Genomic DNA, 17,178 nt, shown 5'->3' with positions numbered 1-17,178 from the left:
TAAATTTCGGCTGACATAGTTAGTGTTTAGCTTTGGCATATGTATCATAACATCCCACAAGTTATGTTGGACAGACAAAACTTTCAATATTCAACATAATCTGAAAAAGGTCATTTCGCTCAGCATAGTTAGGCGTTTAGCTTCGGCACAAGTTATGCTCGAAAAAGCAAAACTTTCAACACTCAACATAATCTGAAAAATACTACATCACTTATGCCACATGACTTAATTCCTACAGAACTTGTGCCGAGCGGGAGGCAAAAGTTTCGTTTCCAAAGATTAAAATGTTACAGAATTTGTGCCAAGCGAAACACATCTGGATATTTTTCTTAAATGAGTAGCATAAGCAAAAATTAAAGACCATAGATATAAGAGCCCAAAATTAAAGACCAGTCCATTTTGAATCCGTGCAAGATTTTGGTATTAAAAGCCCAAAAGCCCATTGTGAGTCAAACAAGTCTGTCACGGATAATTGTGCAGCCCAGCCCACTACCTAGGGGAGTGGGCCCAGTTAATTGTGAGATGAGAGCCGTAACGTTTGGCTCCCATGTGTCTCTCCCTCAGCCTCTCTCCCGCCATTCCTTAAAACCCCGTAAACAATCCATACACCAAATATCAAACCTTGAAAATGTCTACTATTTTCTCAACTAACCCACTTGCTATTCGATTATTTCATTCAAATTCACAGCGTTATGCGGTACTTTCTTCGCATTTTCAATTCTCAATCTTTAACTCTTTTAATTTGCTTCATGATTCTTTTTTTTTAAAAAAATATTACAAATGCAGTGTTACTTGCATAGAACAACGAGAATAGGGCAAGCAGAGACTCACATTCAGACAAGTTATCCAATTTCCTTCTTGGGTTTTCTGAAATTCAGCAAGAGGTTAGGAAAAATTCTCTTTCATTCAAAATCTCTTAAGAACTCTTCAGTAGTAGTATTGCCTTCTAAATAAAGAAAATCTGTACTAGTAAAGAAAATTTGGTTTCTACTTTTCCTTTTTGTATAGCTCATAACCTGCTGATCATGAAGTTAATTGTTTGGGTGTATTTAAACAGGAGAAATTTCATATGTGCAGTCAGTAAAGATCCTGAAGAATCTTTCAAAAAGACTGTGGAGGTGGATATGCTTATAGATACTCTCAGGAAAGCAAGTGATAAGGAAGTAAGTATATCATTTGCTCAATCATTTGCTCACAATTTCTCCCACGAGCATATTTCTGCCTGCTCTTGATCTTTTTTAGAATGGTAGTGTCTAGGCTAACTTGCACACACCTCGGCTAGTACACCGGTTGCGTGCTACCTCAGGTCAGTACATGTAACGTGCAACTCTATTCACCAAGGCTTAGACATATGAGAAGAAATCACACCTAATATGTTTTGCTTCTATTGGGATTTGAACCATGGTTTCCATGTTGTCTATTCTTGCTTGCTCCTGATTTTGGCTTCTACTCATCTTTATAGTAATGCATTACATTTAGGAGATCAAACATGTTTTACCTTTAACTACAAATTTTTTCTGTACGGAAGAGGACTTTTAGTGGACTATAAACCAATTGGTTATCTCAAACTTTGTAAAATGAAAAAGAGAGCAGGTTGATAATCGTGTTCTATACTTCTATTGCTTCCACTTCCTAAAATTGATCTCCTCGTGAAACCTAATTATGTCGAATTAGCGTAGTGAGTTTCAGATTTGGTATGTATTGACATCAATGCTATGAAGAAGTAACTCACTCTAGATTAATAACTAATAAGACCACAAGTAGAAAGGTAATTCTACCGTAAAATGTCCACCTGCAAAATATCACCGCAGTAAGACCAATAATTAGGGTTGTTCACGGTTTTGGTTTGGTTTGGTTTTAAATTTTAAAAACCGATAATATTTGGTTTGGTTATGGTTCTATTAAAAAATAACCGAACCAAACCGATAAATTATATACATAAATTTTATAATTATTTATATGTATAATAGTAGTTTTTCATAATAATTATAAATATTTTATACCTTTTAATCATTGATTTGATTTTGGTCTACTTATTTCACATAGTGTTTAAGACCCGCGATTTCTAGATGAAAGAATGTTACTTAATGTAATTGGGGAGTTGTTGCTTTAACCATTTACTCCCACTGTAACTTGAGTACTACACTATCACTAATAGTGAAAATGTTTCTATGATGTATGTTCCCCCTTAAACTATAAATAAAAGTTATCGTTTGAACCAAAAAAAAAATGTCTTTTCAACTTTTTAATGTTTTACTGATAAGTCCTTATCATGGCTGCTAGTCATAAACTGAAAAATCGAATCAAACCGAACCAAACCGACAATAACTAAACCAGTGGTTATTATTTGGTTATGGTTTTAGACATTTAAAAACCGACTAAATTGGTTTGGTTATGGTTTAATCAATAACTGAACCATGAACACCCCTACCAATAATTACTCGATGACAACGAGAATAATTGCTTTGTGATAGTTCTTAGCTAGACATGCCCCTGATTTTTATTCACCTAAAGCCTCTCTGTTGTTGTGAATCTGAACATGCAAGATACCCTTCAAGAGCTATGAAATAGATCGCTACACTAGTCATTAACTTGGGACCATTTTCTCTATCTGAATTGATCTACAGTGCTGAAAATGTTCCTTTATTGTTCTTTCTGTTATGGTTGCAGCTGCCACAACTAGTTGTGGAGAACGTTCTTGCTTTCAATGAGAGCTTTTGGATAAGGCTCGCAGCTAGAGCAGACACCTGCAAATCTGATGATGACAAAGCATGGTTCCATTTTTTATTATTTTCAGCTGGTTTATGCTTCATAATTTATTTCAACTTCCAGAATAAGCTTTGTTGACTTTCTTTTACAGAAAGACTATGAAGAGCTGGCATTGACAGTAATGAGCATCGTGGATCGTCTTGTTCACAAAACAAATGTACATATTCTATCTCCCTTCTGAGCTACACATAACAAGTGTATGTATTTTTGGGGCCTATCTGATCACAAGTAACTTCTCTTTAGCATCCGATTAAGGTCTGCACAATGTTATTGGATAGATGGAGATGAAAAATGAGGAGAAATTGTCAAGGATTTTCCTATTGTCCAATTAGTGTGAAGTCCCATGGAAAATCCATGCCATGGTTGAAATCCCTTTTAGTGTCACTACAAATACCTTGTGTTTGCCACTTGATCAAATGAAAATATCAAATGGCAAAGCTAAGAAAAGAAAATTTCTTGGGTATTCCATATGATAAGATTTGAGTGTAAGATGTGTAATTTGTTTTCTTCCATGTTCTTCACATATCTACAAAGAAAGTACGTCTTTCCTTTTTCTTCTCTTTCTGTTCTCAACCCTCATTTACCACTGCCACATAATAGAAGGTTCGTTTGGTGCTTATGACCAAAATAGTAATACTTTTATGCAACAGAAAGTTTCTAATGACATTTCCTTTCTCCCTGCAGGAAAAGATAGAAGCATCTACTGACGTGCTCAAAGCAATCTTAAAACCTGTGGTTGATGAAGTGGAAGAAATTTCTTGGCCTCTTAGAGATCCTGAGGCTCTCAGTCTTATGGAGAACGTATGTCTTATTATCCTGTCTTATTTTAACTAGTTTTCACAGTGAAATGTCTTATTATCCTGTCTTATTTTAACTAGTTTTCACAGTGAACTCTTTTCAAATGGTATGCCAGAGTCAAGAATTGAAGTGAACATCATATTCTCCTAAGTCAGAAGTAAGGGGGAGCAAGGAGGAGGTTGAGTAATAGAACTATGCTAGAGTTCCGTTGAGTGTTCATATAGTCTATTTAGGGGTGGCAAAATTAGCCCATGAAAACAAGACCCGCTCAACCCACTCAAGTTTGGGCCGGTCATTGACCTACCCATTTATTAGCTCAACCCATTTCAGCCCATCTAAAAATTGGGCTGATATGTACCCCAAATTGACCATAGAAACCTTCTCCATTATTTTAAAAAAGATATTTTTCATTTGATATGTTATATATACCCATAATAAAGAAAAAGAAATAGTTTTACTAGGTGCTTAAAAAAATATAAAAGAACAAAGAAACAAATGAAAACTTATAGCCTATTTGGCCAAGCTTTTGAGAGGTCCAAAAGTGCTTATTTTAAAAAGGTGAGGTGTTGGCCAAGCTTTTAGTAGGTAATAAGTGCTTTTGGAGAGTAGCGGGAGCTGTTTTCTGAAGCTATAAAAGTAGGTTTTCCCCAAAAGTGCTTTTTAAAAAGCACTTTTCAGAAATAAACTTAGAATCACTTTTTCAAAAGTTTGGTCAAATATTAATTGCTACTCAAAAGTGCTTTTCAAATTAATTAGCCAATCACAAACTGCTTCTCACCAAAAGTACTTTTCAAAATAAGCTGACTTTAGAAGTTTGGCCAGGCAGGGGCGGATTTAGGGGGTGGGAGGGTGTTCCCTCAACACCCTCAGCAAAAAAATACATTATATATATAGGGTAGATTTTCTGTGTTTGCATACATATGTAAGTTTTGAATACCCTAAACAAATGCAAAAGTTAGCTCAAGCGGTACAGGGTGTTCAAAATTATCTCCAGCGTCCTAGGTTCAATTCCTAGGGACAACATTATTTATTTTCCAAATCCCCTGAATGAAAATCTTGGATCCGCCACTGCAAACCGGCTATTAGTAAGAATTGAGCGGGTTGGCTTATGATGCCCATTTGACACCCACCACGTCTACTATACATAGAATATCTTTCTTCTTTATGATTCTTTTATGGTTTGTGGCTGTGGGTTGTACGTGTTTTTGTTTTCTTTAACATTCAGGAAATAAATCAAAGGGAGCAAGAAGGCCAACTTGATGAAGGGTTCCTTGCAGAAGTCAATGCACAGTTGCGGCAAGTGAGTCTGTTTGAGTTAATTTTAATGCCTAGTTCTCTTTTTCGTTTTAAGTTTTCTCTGGGTCTCTGTGTGCTGGCATTGTCATTTAGTTTACTGCATATTTTATTGTTTGTTTTCTTTCTCTCTTCCACTGAAATTGAAGATTCTAACTTGGACCCCAGAATTCACTCTTTTCTCTTTCATGTATGCAAAAGAGAGCAATCTGTTGGGGCAGCTAGAGACATGCCCTATAAACAAAATGACTTCAATAGTAATGGACAAAAAGAATGTATAAATGGAACTTATATCTTTTGGTTATAAGAATTTCCGAGGAATTAAGAAGATTCTAATTAGTTTAGACATTATTTTGATGCATGACTCTGTTCCTTGCTGTAAATGATTTTAAGCTTGATTTAGCAACACAATGTTTTCATGTCACAAGCAGAATCTGTGGTATGAGGAATGATCACTATAGTGAATTTTTTTTTTCACAGAGATTGGATAATTGTACTGAGATTTTTACTGTGTAGGCTAAAAAAGATGGGGATAAGCCAGGACTTGAAGCTATGTTACAAAAAGTTCTGCAATTGTATGCTTCCAGAGTGCTGTCAAAGCGGAGTTATGCAAAAAAAGGTTTCTTTGTTGCTTAACTCCATTTCACTTAGTTGTTAAGTGATGAACAAGTTCTATTTATTTTATATGCCACCTGGAATAAATCCTTTATAACTGGGAAAGTATAAGTGTATGTATTAGTTTGCTGGCATGTTCGGTCCGGAAACAAGAATTTGTAGTTACTAATCCTTGCTTCGCTTTTGGTGCAGGAAATGAAGTGTTAAAAGCTGAACAGCTTCTTGAGACCATTATCAAAGGTATCTCTCAATTGCCAGCTTCTTATGAACTAGCATCAGGCAGTTCATACTTGTCGAATTGTGAGACCACCTCATTTATAAGCTTAATACGTTGTCAGAGATGGCACACTTGTATTTTCTTAATTATGTCTTCTACATGGCTCCTCACGTGCAAGCCTAGTATTTTTTATGGATTCCCTTCGCAGTTGACCATCAAAGGTGTATTTCAGATACTGATAAAGCCTATCATGGAGCAAGAAAAAGAGAAAACTGAGATATGAGGCATAATAAGAAAACTATATGACGGAGACGGAAATGTATATCTGCTCAGCAGCCATACTCTAAGGTGGAGGGTTTTTGAATCGTCTTTAATGGAGGTCAGGTAGTGTAATAGGTTTCAGTTTGTATACCATATCAAGGTCATTGTTAGGTAACATCACGTGAAAAGTCAACGGCTGGCGGTGCGGGACCAATCCTCAGAGGGTACTGCTCTAAAAAATAATAGCCAACAATGTATATGTTTTCTATATTAAGTATAAATATACATAAATTATACATATCATATACATAGCATACATAGTCATTGTATAGGTATTGTATATTCTGGCTAGGGGCAGTAATAAATTTTGGCCGATGGGCCAAAAATGAAAAAAGCCCTAGTTTCAGATACCACAAAGGTAAAATGCATCTTTTTAGGGGCAAAGTATGGGTCAATTAGACTCTCTCTCAGCAAATGAGTTTGTTAACGTTGGAATTGGAGATACATGACTTATCTCCCCTTATGGAGTGTGACAAGCATTTACTCACTCTCTATGGTCCATTTACCAGCAGAGCAATAGAGAAGTGACCCTCACCTCCTTATGACTTGGACTTTACGATCGCCTCAAATGTTGAATCATCTCTCACGAAATTCACTTACTCCTTTGATACAGCACCTGAGGAGGAATGGAACAAGCTTTTGCTAGATGGCATGACACTTGGAAAAGGTGATATTTCACCTGAGGAATTGAATGCTGTTATTAAGAAGAGAATGGAACGGACTTTGATACGTACGGTAGGGATTCATAGTTCATTCTTGCTTTTTGGCATTCATTGAATGATTGTTGACCTGATTTACTCTCTCTGTTTCTCTCTCAGGAGGGCGGTTCGTACCAGCAGCGAGTTCTGATTGAGTATCTGAAAGGTATTGAGTCAAGAGCAGGGGAGATTGTCAGAGTACTCCGAGGTTGAGACGTGGTAGTAAAATAGTAATTGCATCTGGAGGTACCATAAGTCCACATTCTTTATATGAGAAGCGTGATGATATGCAGACATATATTATCATTTCTTTGCCATGCATTACTGAGCAGCGGCCTTTATAAATCAATCTGAGATCCACAATCGAAGCCTTTGAGCTATGAGGTCCCTATCATGTCTAACGTCTTCCATTTTTGTCTCATCATTTATATCATCTTTTTTATCCAATTTCTCTTCTTCTATCTCCTAATTGGTCCCTTGTACATTCTTCAACCTGTAAATCCGGAATCACGAGTTTTTCTGAGTGCAATACGGCAATGTGGCCCTGCAGTTTTGGCAAAGATTTGCATGACCTGCATTAATCGATTGTAAACTGGTGGAACTGTACTCCATTGTCTCTGTTAATGAAATCTATCAATTGGTTTTCATTTCATGGTTAACAACTGAGTTGGTGACCTCACTGCAGCTAACTTCATGCTTGGAACTGTTTGATTTAGTTACTAGCAGACCAGTCATATATGAAACTGCTTTTTATATGTTGTTTTTGATGACTGCAAATGTGTTTTCCTAAGGTGAACAGCTCCACAGTTGTAAGAGTTTGCTATCTTGTTCCACATTTTTTTTTGCTGGGTGTATGCAGTTACTGTCTCTGCTGCCTTAAACTCAACTTGCATGTGTGTTGGTTCAATTTGCTGGTGGATCTTATTACCTTTTTACATATGAAGTCAAGTTTATGATAAATGGATTTAACACATGCGAAGAACTTTTATTCTATTAGTGTAATTTAACCTGAACTAATATATTTGTATATCAACGTAGGATATGTCCAAACCATCTCAAACGAATTAAGTTCATAGTAATGTAAATTTATTTGCACTTATACAAGTTAAGTTAAATCCTTTTTTTTTTCCTTATCTTTCCCTTCTCCATAATTCTCGGGTCAACTTATCCAAATCCTAGTAGAAGAAAAATTGTTTGTTTTCTTATCCAATCAAAAGTCAAAACTGCTACGTCACCTAAACTGCTCTTCTTATTACTTGTGCATCCTTTTCTCCTTTCAGAAGAAAATTCCTCCAGAAGTAAACTAGTAGTACAATACAAACCCTCATCGATTTTTCAAGAAAAGAAGCAAAGCCAAATGTGTTGAGAATCCTTAGAAAAGATATCAGAATTTCAAAATCAACAACAATGGTAGCCCACGATGTGTTGGAAGATTTGTCTTCGTGGGAATTCGTTAACCCTTCCGATGATGAACGTGAAGACAGCTACTCCTTCACTGATGATTACACTGATGATGATGAGAGTGATGATTGATGTTAAAAGAAGATGATCCATGTGAAACCGGGTCTCCATCTCTGATATCTCCACTGAAGAATCTTCCTCACCAGTTCAAATCACTGGTCCATTGCTTGTTCGCGATATTGTCATTGGTTATGTATACGGTAAAAAACGGGTCAATGTGTGATCGGTGAGACCGGAGCCGAGAATAAGTCCAAACGAGCACGAGCTTGTCCGATCTTTTCTCCACACCGGGGATGTCGTACCGGATATAATTGACCCGAGACAAGATAAGTGTGTCCGTTGATCCGGATAGACCGAGCCTAAATTAGCGTGTCCGGATAACCGGTTGTTAGGTTGCCACCCGTCATGAGACCGTATGGATCAACCTTATCTTTTTTAGGGTTTTTTTATTCATAAAGGCTTTTGTATTGTATCTATGGCCCATGAATCATACCTATAAATAGAGGACATTCCTCCTTTTTTTAGGTTAGCTTCTTTTTCAGATCTCAATATTGTAATCATCAAACATATAAAAGCTCTCTCTCAAAGATATTGGTCCGGATTTTGTGGTGTTCTTCCTTAGCTTGCTTGTCCTTTCAATATCACTTAATATATTTGGCATAAATCATAAATCACAGTACACATACATATAGCACAAACACGTATACCTATAGGTATAACTATAAACAAATTCATTGAGACTTCACACCAACCAAATAGATTAAAGTTCATCCACATATCCTATACCTCGCTTACAAATCTAATTGTTATCTGAAATTCGGGGAAAACAGGTTAAGTGAATAAATTTGAGAGACAAAGGATAAGGAAATTGGGGAAAAGGGCTAAATCCTAAAAGGGGCCTCATATTTCATTAGGCCAGCATTACTGAGCAGCAGCCTTTGTGAAACAATCTGAAGGGTTATTAACATATTGTCCCGTTGTTGGTGTCATCCTTTTTCTCCTCTCATGTCTTGTTTTTATCAAATTTCTCTTCTCCTGCCTCCTCTTTAGTCCCTTGTACATTCTTCAACCTGTAAATCCATGATCGCGAGTTTTCCTGAGTGCATGTGCTCCTGCAGTTTTTGCGAAGATTTGCATGGCCTGCATTAATCGGTTGTAAAGTACTCCATTCTCTCTGTTAGTTACATATATCAATTGGTTTTGATTTCATAGTTAATGATTGTGAAAGAGATTAATTCCGTGATTATTCTCATTGATGGAATTGGTAATATACCATAGTTACAATGTCCTATTAGGATACAAAATATACTAACCTAAATTAGAAGATTTACAAAAAATGTATGACTACATATTTACATTATTTATCACACCCCCGCAGTCGAAACGGGAGGTTTACGAACGCTGAGACTGTCCCGAAAATCCTCAAATAAGACCTGTGGCAATCCTTTAGTGAAAATATCAGCGAGCTGATATCGGGATGGAACATGAAGGACATGGACGTGGCCGCGCGCCACCTTTTCACGAACAAAATGTATATCCATCTCAATGTGATTGGTGCGCTGATGTTGGACTGGATTTCCAGACAGGTAAATGGCACTGACATTATCACAATAAACTAAAGTAGCCTTAGGGATCGGACAATGTAGTTCCAAGAGAAGATTACGTATCCAGCATGATTCAGAAACAACATTAGCGACCCCCCTATATTCTGCTTCCGCACTAGAGCGGGAAAGAGTAGGTTGGCGGTTAGATGACCAGGATATCAAATTATCTCCCAAAAACACGCAATAACCTGACGTGGAGCGTCTGGTGTCTGGACATCCCCCCAATCAGCATCAGTGTATGAAACCAAATCAGTAACTGACGATGAGTAGAGATGCAAACCATGATCAAGTGTACCCTGAATATACCGAATAATCCGCTTAAGAACAAGCATATGCGTATCTCGTGGAGCATGCATATGAAGACAAATCTGCTGTACAGTATAAGAAATATCCGGTCTGGTGAAGGTAAGATACTGAAGAGCACTTGCAAGGCTCCGGAAATGAGTGGGATCGTCACACAGATCGCCAGAAGAGGCACTGACCTTCGGTTTAGTGTCAACCGGAGTGGAAGAAGGCTTACACGAGGACATTCCTGCACGTTCAATAATGTCCGCCGCATAACTACGTTATGATAGAAACATACCACCCTTGTGACGGGTCACCGCAATGCCAAGAAAATAGTTCAAAGGACCTAAGTCCTTCATAGCAAATTCTGAGCCAAAAAGGTCCATAATAGAACAGCGGAGAGCATCTGACGAAGCAATAAGAATAATATCATCCACATATAGTAAAATGTAAGCCAAGTGGTGGCCTTTGCGATAGATGAACAAGGAGTGGTCAGACCTGCTATTAGCAAAACCAACGGAAGAAACAAAGTCAGCAAAACTTTTATACCAAGCTCTCGGTGCCTGTTTAAGCCCATATAAGGACTTGCGCAACAAACACACATAACCGGGACGAGATGGGTCTCTAAAACCCATAGGCTGATGCATATAAACCGTCTCCTTGAGCTCGCCATGAAGAAATGCATTTTTGACATCCAACTGATGAATGGGCCAATGCTTAGATAGAGCTAGGCTTAAGCCAGTGTGGATCGTTGCTGGCTTTACGACCGGACTGAACGTCTCACCACAATCAATGCCAACCTGCTGTGTTTTGCCATCACCTACAAGACGGGCTTTATGCCTCTCAAAATCACCATTAGACTTTTCTTTATGAGTAAAAATTCACATAGACCGAATAACATTCACATTAGGTGGACGGGGTACCAAATCCCACATCTTATTTTTAATAAGAGCATCATATTCATCATCCATGGCCAATTTCCAATTCGGGTCACGTAGCGCATTCAACGGGTTACGAGGTATGGGGGACTTGGTAACCGTCGCATGTAGATTAAATGGGTGCTTGGGTTTGAAAATCCCGCGTTGACTACGAGTGACCATGTGAGTGCAGGTATTGGGCTGGACAGGAGTAGGAATGGACGAAGTTGGCGGGCTGGTGGCAAGCTGGTGGGGGAGAGAAGCATACTGGTCCGGTATAGAGGATGACGGAGGCTGCTGCCCAGTTTGGGAGGTGTCGCCGTGGTGCTGTGTCGCGGGCAGCGATGGAGGGCTGGCGGCTATATGATGGATCAAGTAAGGAGATAGGCCATCATCAAAGAAGTTATAAGCGGTGGGAGCCAGAGTATGGATTTTGGAAAAGGAAATTGAGTCTCATCAAATAAAACGTGACGACAGATAATGATTTTATTTGAAGATAAATCAAAACATTTGTAGCCACGATGGTTTGGTGGATATCCAAAAAAGACACATGAAGTTGACCGAGGGTGCAACTTGTGAATAGTAGTAGACGGAAAAAGGGGATAACATAAACACCCAAAGATGCGGAGATGAGAATAAGATGGTTTCCGTTGGTAAAGGACCTCTAAAGGTGATTTGTGACCCAATAACTTACTTGGTAAAATATTAAGGAGATACGTCGCCATTTGCAATGCATGATGCCAAAAAGACGGAGGAATGGAAGCATGAACAAGAAGAGTCCGGATGACATTATTTAGTGAACGAATTTTTCTTTCTGCTTTCCCATTTAAGAGGATGTATGAGGACACGAAAGACGGAAAGACATCCCATTGGACGCACAAAACTTTCCGAATTGGCTATTAGTATATTCCCTCCCATTATCACATTGGACATTCTTGATAGGACGTTCAAATTGAGTAAGAATATGGGTCCTAAAATCCAAGAATTTTGAGTAAACATCAGATTTTCTAGCAAAAGGGAAAGTCCACAAATAGTTGGTAAAATCATCCAAAAACAGAACATAATAACGATGGCCCATAGAACTCAAAATCGGAGAAGTCCACAAATCTCTATGAATAATGTCAAACGGAAACAAAGTTTCGGACATAGAACTAGCAAATGGCAACTTAACATGTTTACCAAGAACGCAAGAATGACAAATACTAGATGAACTAGAACTATTACATTCAATGCTTTTATTACGCCTAAGAAAATCCAAAATAGAAGCTCCCGGGTGGCCCAAACGATCATGCCAACGGGTTGAAGAAAAGGCAGCAAAAGTCGACGATGAATTGGTGGAATATTTGAAGGTGGACAATGGATAGAGAGCACCCCTACTATTACACCTCATGAGAGCCGTCCCCGTCCGGAAATCCTTCACAGAAAACCCATAAGAATCAAATTCAACACTCACATAGTTATCAGTAGTAAATTTACGAACCGATATCAAATTCTTTATGAGTTTTGGCGCATGAAGGACATTGTTTAACAATAAAGGAGGGTTCGGGGGAGGCAATTTAGCATGACCACAACCTCGAATTGGAATTGAATTACCATTACCAACAACAATGCCAGTATTACGATTGCTCAAATTAAAATAAGACGAGAGAGTACCTTTTGTGGATGTCATATGGGACGTGGCGCCGGTATCCATATACCAATTCGAATCGGGTTGGTTCAACGTCATTGTGTGCATGACCGATTCAATATCCGTCGGAGTCCATTGCGTCGGGGGGGCCGCGGCTGCATATGCCTGCTGCTGTGGTCGCGAACCCAAAATGCCAGGCTGGGCTAGCGACCTCGGGCCAGACGAAGAAGATGGCGGCTGCCACTGCTGCTGTAGCCTAGCCCACTGCATGGTCGGATAAGGGCAAGGGGGAGCCCACTGCGGCATCCAACCCCACTGCCACTGTGAGGAGGGCTGTTGCCACTGCTGCTGGTCACTTGAGGGGCGTCCTCCACGGCGTCGACTGCCACTGCCGCCGCCTGAACCACGGCCACCGCCGTTATTATTCCCGCCGCTAGTGCCGCGATTTTTGTTGTTATTTTTTCCGCGATGATGGTGAGCACGACCAGAATTTTCCAGATGAGAAGAATCATCAAAATCACGTTTGGAATTAGCCACCATAACCGCGGGCGAGTCATCGTGCATCTCAGCCAACGCTTTTTCCTCAAGACACAAACTTGACCGAGCTTCGGAGAATGGTGGAAGAGGCTTACTTTGGCGGATGTAGGTACCCAAATTCTTGTATGCCTCGGGGAGTCCAGCCACCAGTTGGAGAACGAGGCGGTTGTCGGTCACCGGAGCCCCCACACTCTTAAGTTGATCAGCCAAGGTCTTGAGACGTTGGCAATACGCCGAAGCGTTTGGAAAATCACGCATCTTGACATGAGAGAAATCATGTTCCAAAGCAACAGCACGGGAGTTTTTGTTGTCTTGAAAAAGATTACGGAGGCGATCCCAGGCCTCTTTTGCCGATAGGTCTTCTTCGATGATCGTATGCAATAAGTCCGTGGAGATGGTTGCATATACCCATTGAATACTGTGGCATCCAAAGTGGACCACAACTCCTTTTCGTCGTCGGTGGTAGGAGCCTTCTCCTTTCCGGTTGGCAGAATGTGGGAAAGGACAAGGTGAGACCGGGCATAAAGTTTGAATAATTCGGCCCAAGCCGAATAATGATCCGTTTCCATCTCAAGAATGATTGGGATGTGATTCTTGATGTTGGAGACAGCCAAGGCAAGATGGAACTTGGTGTCTGCCATTGATGGAAGGCAAGAAAATTAACGGAAATCGAAGAAGAAGAAGAAGAAGAAGAAGAAGAAGAAGAAGAAGAAGAAGAAGAAGAAGAAGAAGAAGAAGAAGACGTCGGAAAAATGGGATAGGACGTCGGAGAATTAGGGCAGCGGAAGAGAAGGAAAAGAAACCCTAGTATCTGATACCATGAAAGAGATTAATTCCGTGATTATTCTCAGTGATGGAATTGGTAAATATACCATAGTTACAATGTCCTATTAGGATACAAAATATACTAACCTAAATTAGAAGATTTACAAAATATTCTATGATTACATATTTACATTATTTATCAGATTGAGCTGGTGACCTTACTGCAGTAAACTGGACACTTGGAAGTGTTTGATTTAGTTACCGGTAGAGGAGTTATTTATGAAATTGCTTTACATATATATTGTTTTTGACGACTGCAAATATATTTTGACTCAACATGCATGTATCTTGGTTATATTTGCTGATGAATCTTATTACCTTTTACCTCTGAAGTATATATGATAAATAGATTTAATTTACATATGAAGAACTTTTATTCTATCGGTGTAATTTAACCTATAGCAGGTTGCTGTGTTATTTTCGAGGTTGCTATTCTATTTATTATCGACAGTTAATGTTCAGATATTTTTTGGTGACATGGTGTGATTTTTTTTTAATCTATCAGTGTATATAAGTTTAATCTAAAGCAAATAACACTATGTTGATATCAACTAATCAAATGAGAATTCATAGACACTTCATCACCATTAATCTATCGTGAAGCATAAGAGGCAGATCTAAGATTTCAACTTTTTAAGGGTTCGGATCAATGACTTTGAACACTTTGCCAGTTGACGGATTTTACTGATTTAATGTGATCCTCAAAGCTTTGCATACTAATTAACATGGATACTTCACTTATTAATAATTAATTAAAATATTTAAAAATTCCATTGCGACTTAGAATGGATTTTAAATTTTGAACCTTGCTGTCAAATTTACTTGATTAATCAAATCTTGGTTTTAACTCTTACCAACAATATTTGTTCATATGATCCCTTCGAGAAATAAATGCAAACATGTTTTTCCCCTCTGTTAAATTACATGATTAATCAAATCTTGGTTTTAAATGCAAACATTATGATCGTGGTCATAGGTTTATAATGGAGTGAGTAAAACGTTGGTAAGCTCTTAAGTCTCAATTTGAATTACATCGTCACGAGTTCAAAAATATTAGGGTCGATAGTATCCATTCTTTTTCTTGTTTGTTTAGTTGTAATTGTCTTTCCGTCTTTCGTTAGGGATTAGAGTTGAAATTGCGACCTTCAATCTTACACCACACAAATAGGTTGAGTGTTTCAATTGCATAGTAACATTTGGAGTTTTATTTTTATATACCTGGCAGTATTAAAATGTCAGGTGATTGTCCATTACAAGTTAACCATGTTATATGGAGAAAGAGCTTATTATACAATAATAATATAGTCAAACCTCTTTATAATTGTCATTCGTTATAACATTATTTGATTATAACGGCCTGATTTTTTCCGAAACTGATTTTTTATGTTATATTTTACTTCCCTATAAAAACATTCTACCTATACCAACAATGGCATTCATTATAGTAGTACACTCTTTATAAAATTACCTCTCTATAACAACCACATTTAAATATTGTGTAATAATATTTTGTAAGAAATATATTATCTATAAAATAAAATATTAAAATATTTATGATAATCATCATTAATGTCAAGTACATAGTAAATTTCAAGTACGAATATCTAAAAATCTCCAATTATACTATTAAGCTCTTAGACAGCCTTCATGGGAAAGCTATTGAATTCCCTTTTGTTGAAAGTTTGAACAAAAATCTTCGTTAGTTCAAACGTTATATTATTACTAAGAGAGTGGAATTTATGAAACAGTCTACAATTTTAGAATTCTTACATCAAACTTGAATTTTTAAATGCATATGTTCCTTAGATTTTAATTCTTTATCGGTATGGTATAACTAGTTATGGATTTCTTAGTAATTTATTAGTCTTTTCAATTTTTAATTAATGAAATATGAAAATCAATTGGGATTTTAAAATTAACAAGTATTTTGGTTTCGTTTATACTAGCATAAAAAGTAAAAAAAAATAAAAAAAATTGTGTACTTTTGTTTATAACAGCTAAATGAAATCTAAACATCAAATGTCAGTATACATACATAGCAGCACCTCACTATAGCAGTCATGAAATTTTCGGACAAACGCTGCCATTATAAAGAGGTTTAATTGTATCGCCGCCGGAGTGAGCTTGTTTTTATTGTCAGTCTCATAGTCTGTTTGGCCGAGTTTATTTTTCCCTAAAAGTGTTTTTTTTTTTCAATAAGTGCTTATTTTAAAAAAGGTGAGGTGTTTGACCAAACTTTTGGGAGAAAATAAGTGTTTCTAGAGAGTAGCAGAAGCAGTTTTTCAGAAGCTAAAAAAAATAACTTTTACCCAAAAGCACTTTTGAGAAAAATACACTTAGAAGTATTTTTTTAAAGTTTGGCCAAACACTAATTATTGGTTAAACGTGCTTTTTAAATTAATTGATCAAACACGAACTGTTTTTCCACAAAAATACTTTCCAAAAGTAATTTTCAAATAAACTAACAAGCTATCAAGCTTAATAAAGGAGGAGGATTGTAGTAGAGGCTAACAACCACCATAAACTTTGCCCATAAACTTTGCCAATTTATCAAGAAATAATTTATTATGACATGTTAAATTATATTAATAATACAAACTCTGATTACACTTATAAAGTTAAGTCTAAATTTCTATTCTTTTGTCTTTCCTTCTCCACTATTCTCGTGCCCAAAACTTTCAGAAGAAAAAGCTTGTATGGTATCCCTTGTTTCACGTTTCTGAGTCCGAGTCAAAACAACACCGTCCCAAAATATTCCATTTTATTACTGCAATACATTCTGAAATTAATTATCTGAAAATAAAATCAATAATTTGCTACGACATGCTAACTACATCAATAAAATAAATTTTATTTTCACTATATTAAGTTAAATAATAATATTTTTTTTTCTTCTTCTTCTTCTATCTTTCCTTTCTCCACGGTTCTCGGGTCAACATATCCAAATCCTAGTAGAACAAAAAAATGTTTGGTTTCCCTTGTTACACGTTTCTAGTTAAACGACACCGTTTAGGATATCCATCCAATTGTTTCGGTTTATTCTTCAGAAAAAGTAGCAAAATAAAAAACAAAGATAAAAGAGAAAAAAGAATTGCACGATACTGGCAAAAGACACGTAACTGAACCAATAGAATCGCAGCAAATAAACAGGTGGACCAAACAAAACTGCTACGTCACCTAAACTGCTCTTCCTTATTTACATGTACAACAT

At 37.4% G+C, this 17,178-nt stretch overlaps 1 protein-coding gene across 5 annotated transcripts; it reads left to right on the top strand.

Moving 5' to 3' along the window:
- Window positions 1-539: 539 nt before the first annotated feature.
- On the top strand, window positions 540-7,373 carry LOC132599218 (uncharacterized). 5 transcript variants are annotated; one of them, XR_009566783.1, is made up of 11 exons: window positions 540-697; window positions 787-884; window positions 1,058-1,163; window positions 2,671-2,769; window positions 2,861-2,926; window positions 3,454-3,570; window positions 4,793-4,867; window positions 5,377-5,479; window positions 5,668-5,715; window positions 5,925-6,177; window positions 6,627-6,748. XR_009566783.1 is itself a non-coding variant. In XM_060312497.1 (11 exons), exons 1-11 carry the CDS (start codon window positions 629-631, stop codon window positions 6,922-6,924), a joined length of 996 nt encoding a protein of 331 aa, XP_060168480.1. In that variant the 5' UTR covers window positions 540-628; the 3' UTR covers window positions 6,925-7,373. The 5 variants fall into 5 exon arrangements, 1 of the variants encoding a protein (XP_060168480.1); XR_009566782.1 differs by having other exon boundaries at window positions 5,901-6,071; XR_009566781.1 differs by having other exon boundaries at window positions 5,901-6,076.
- Window positions 7,374-17,178: the final 9,805 nt, after the last annotated feature.

This window comes from Lycium barbarum, chromosome 6 (genome assembly GCF_019175385.1).
Source record: "Lycium barbarum isolate Lr01 chromosome 6, ASM1917538v2, whole genome shotgun sequence".
NCBI lineage: Eukaryota > Viridiplantae > Streptophyta > Magnoliopsida > Solanales > Solanaceae > Lycium > Lycium barbarum.
The sequence above is the reverse complement of the archived record's forward strand: the minus strand, read 5'-3'. Positions and strand labels throughout refer to the sequence as shown.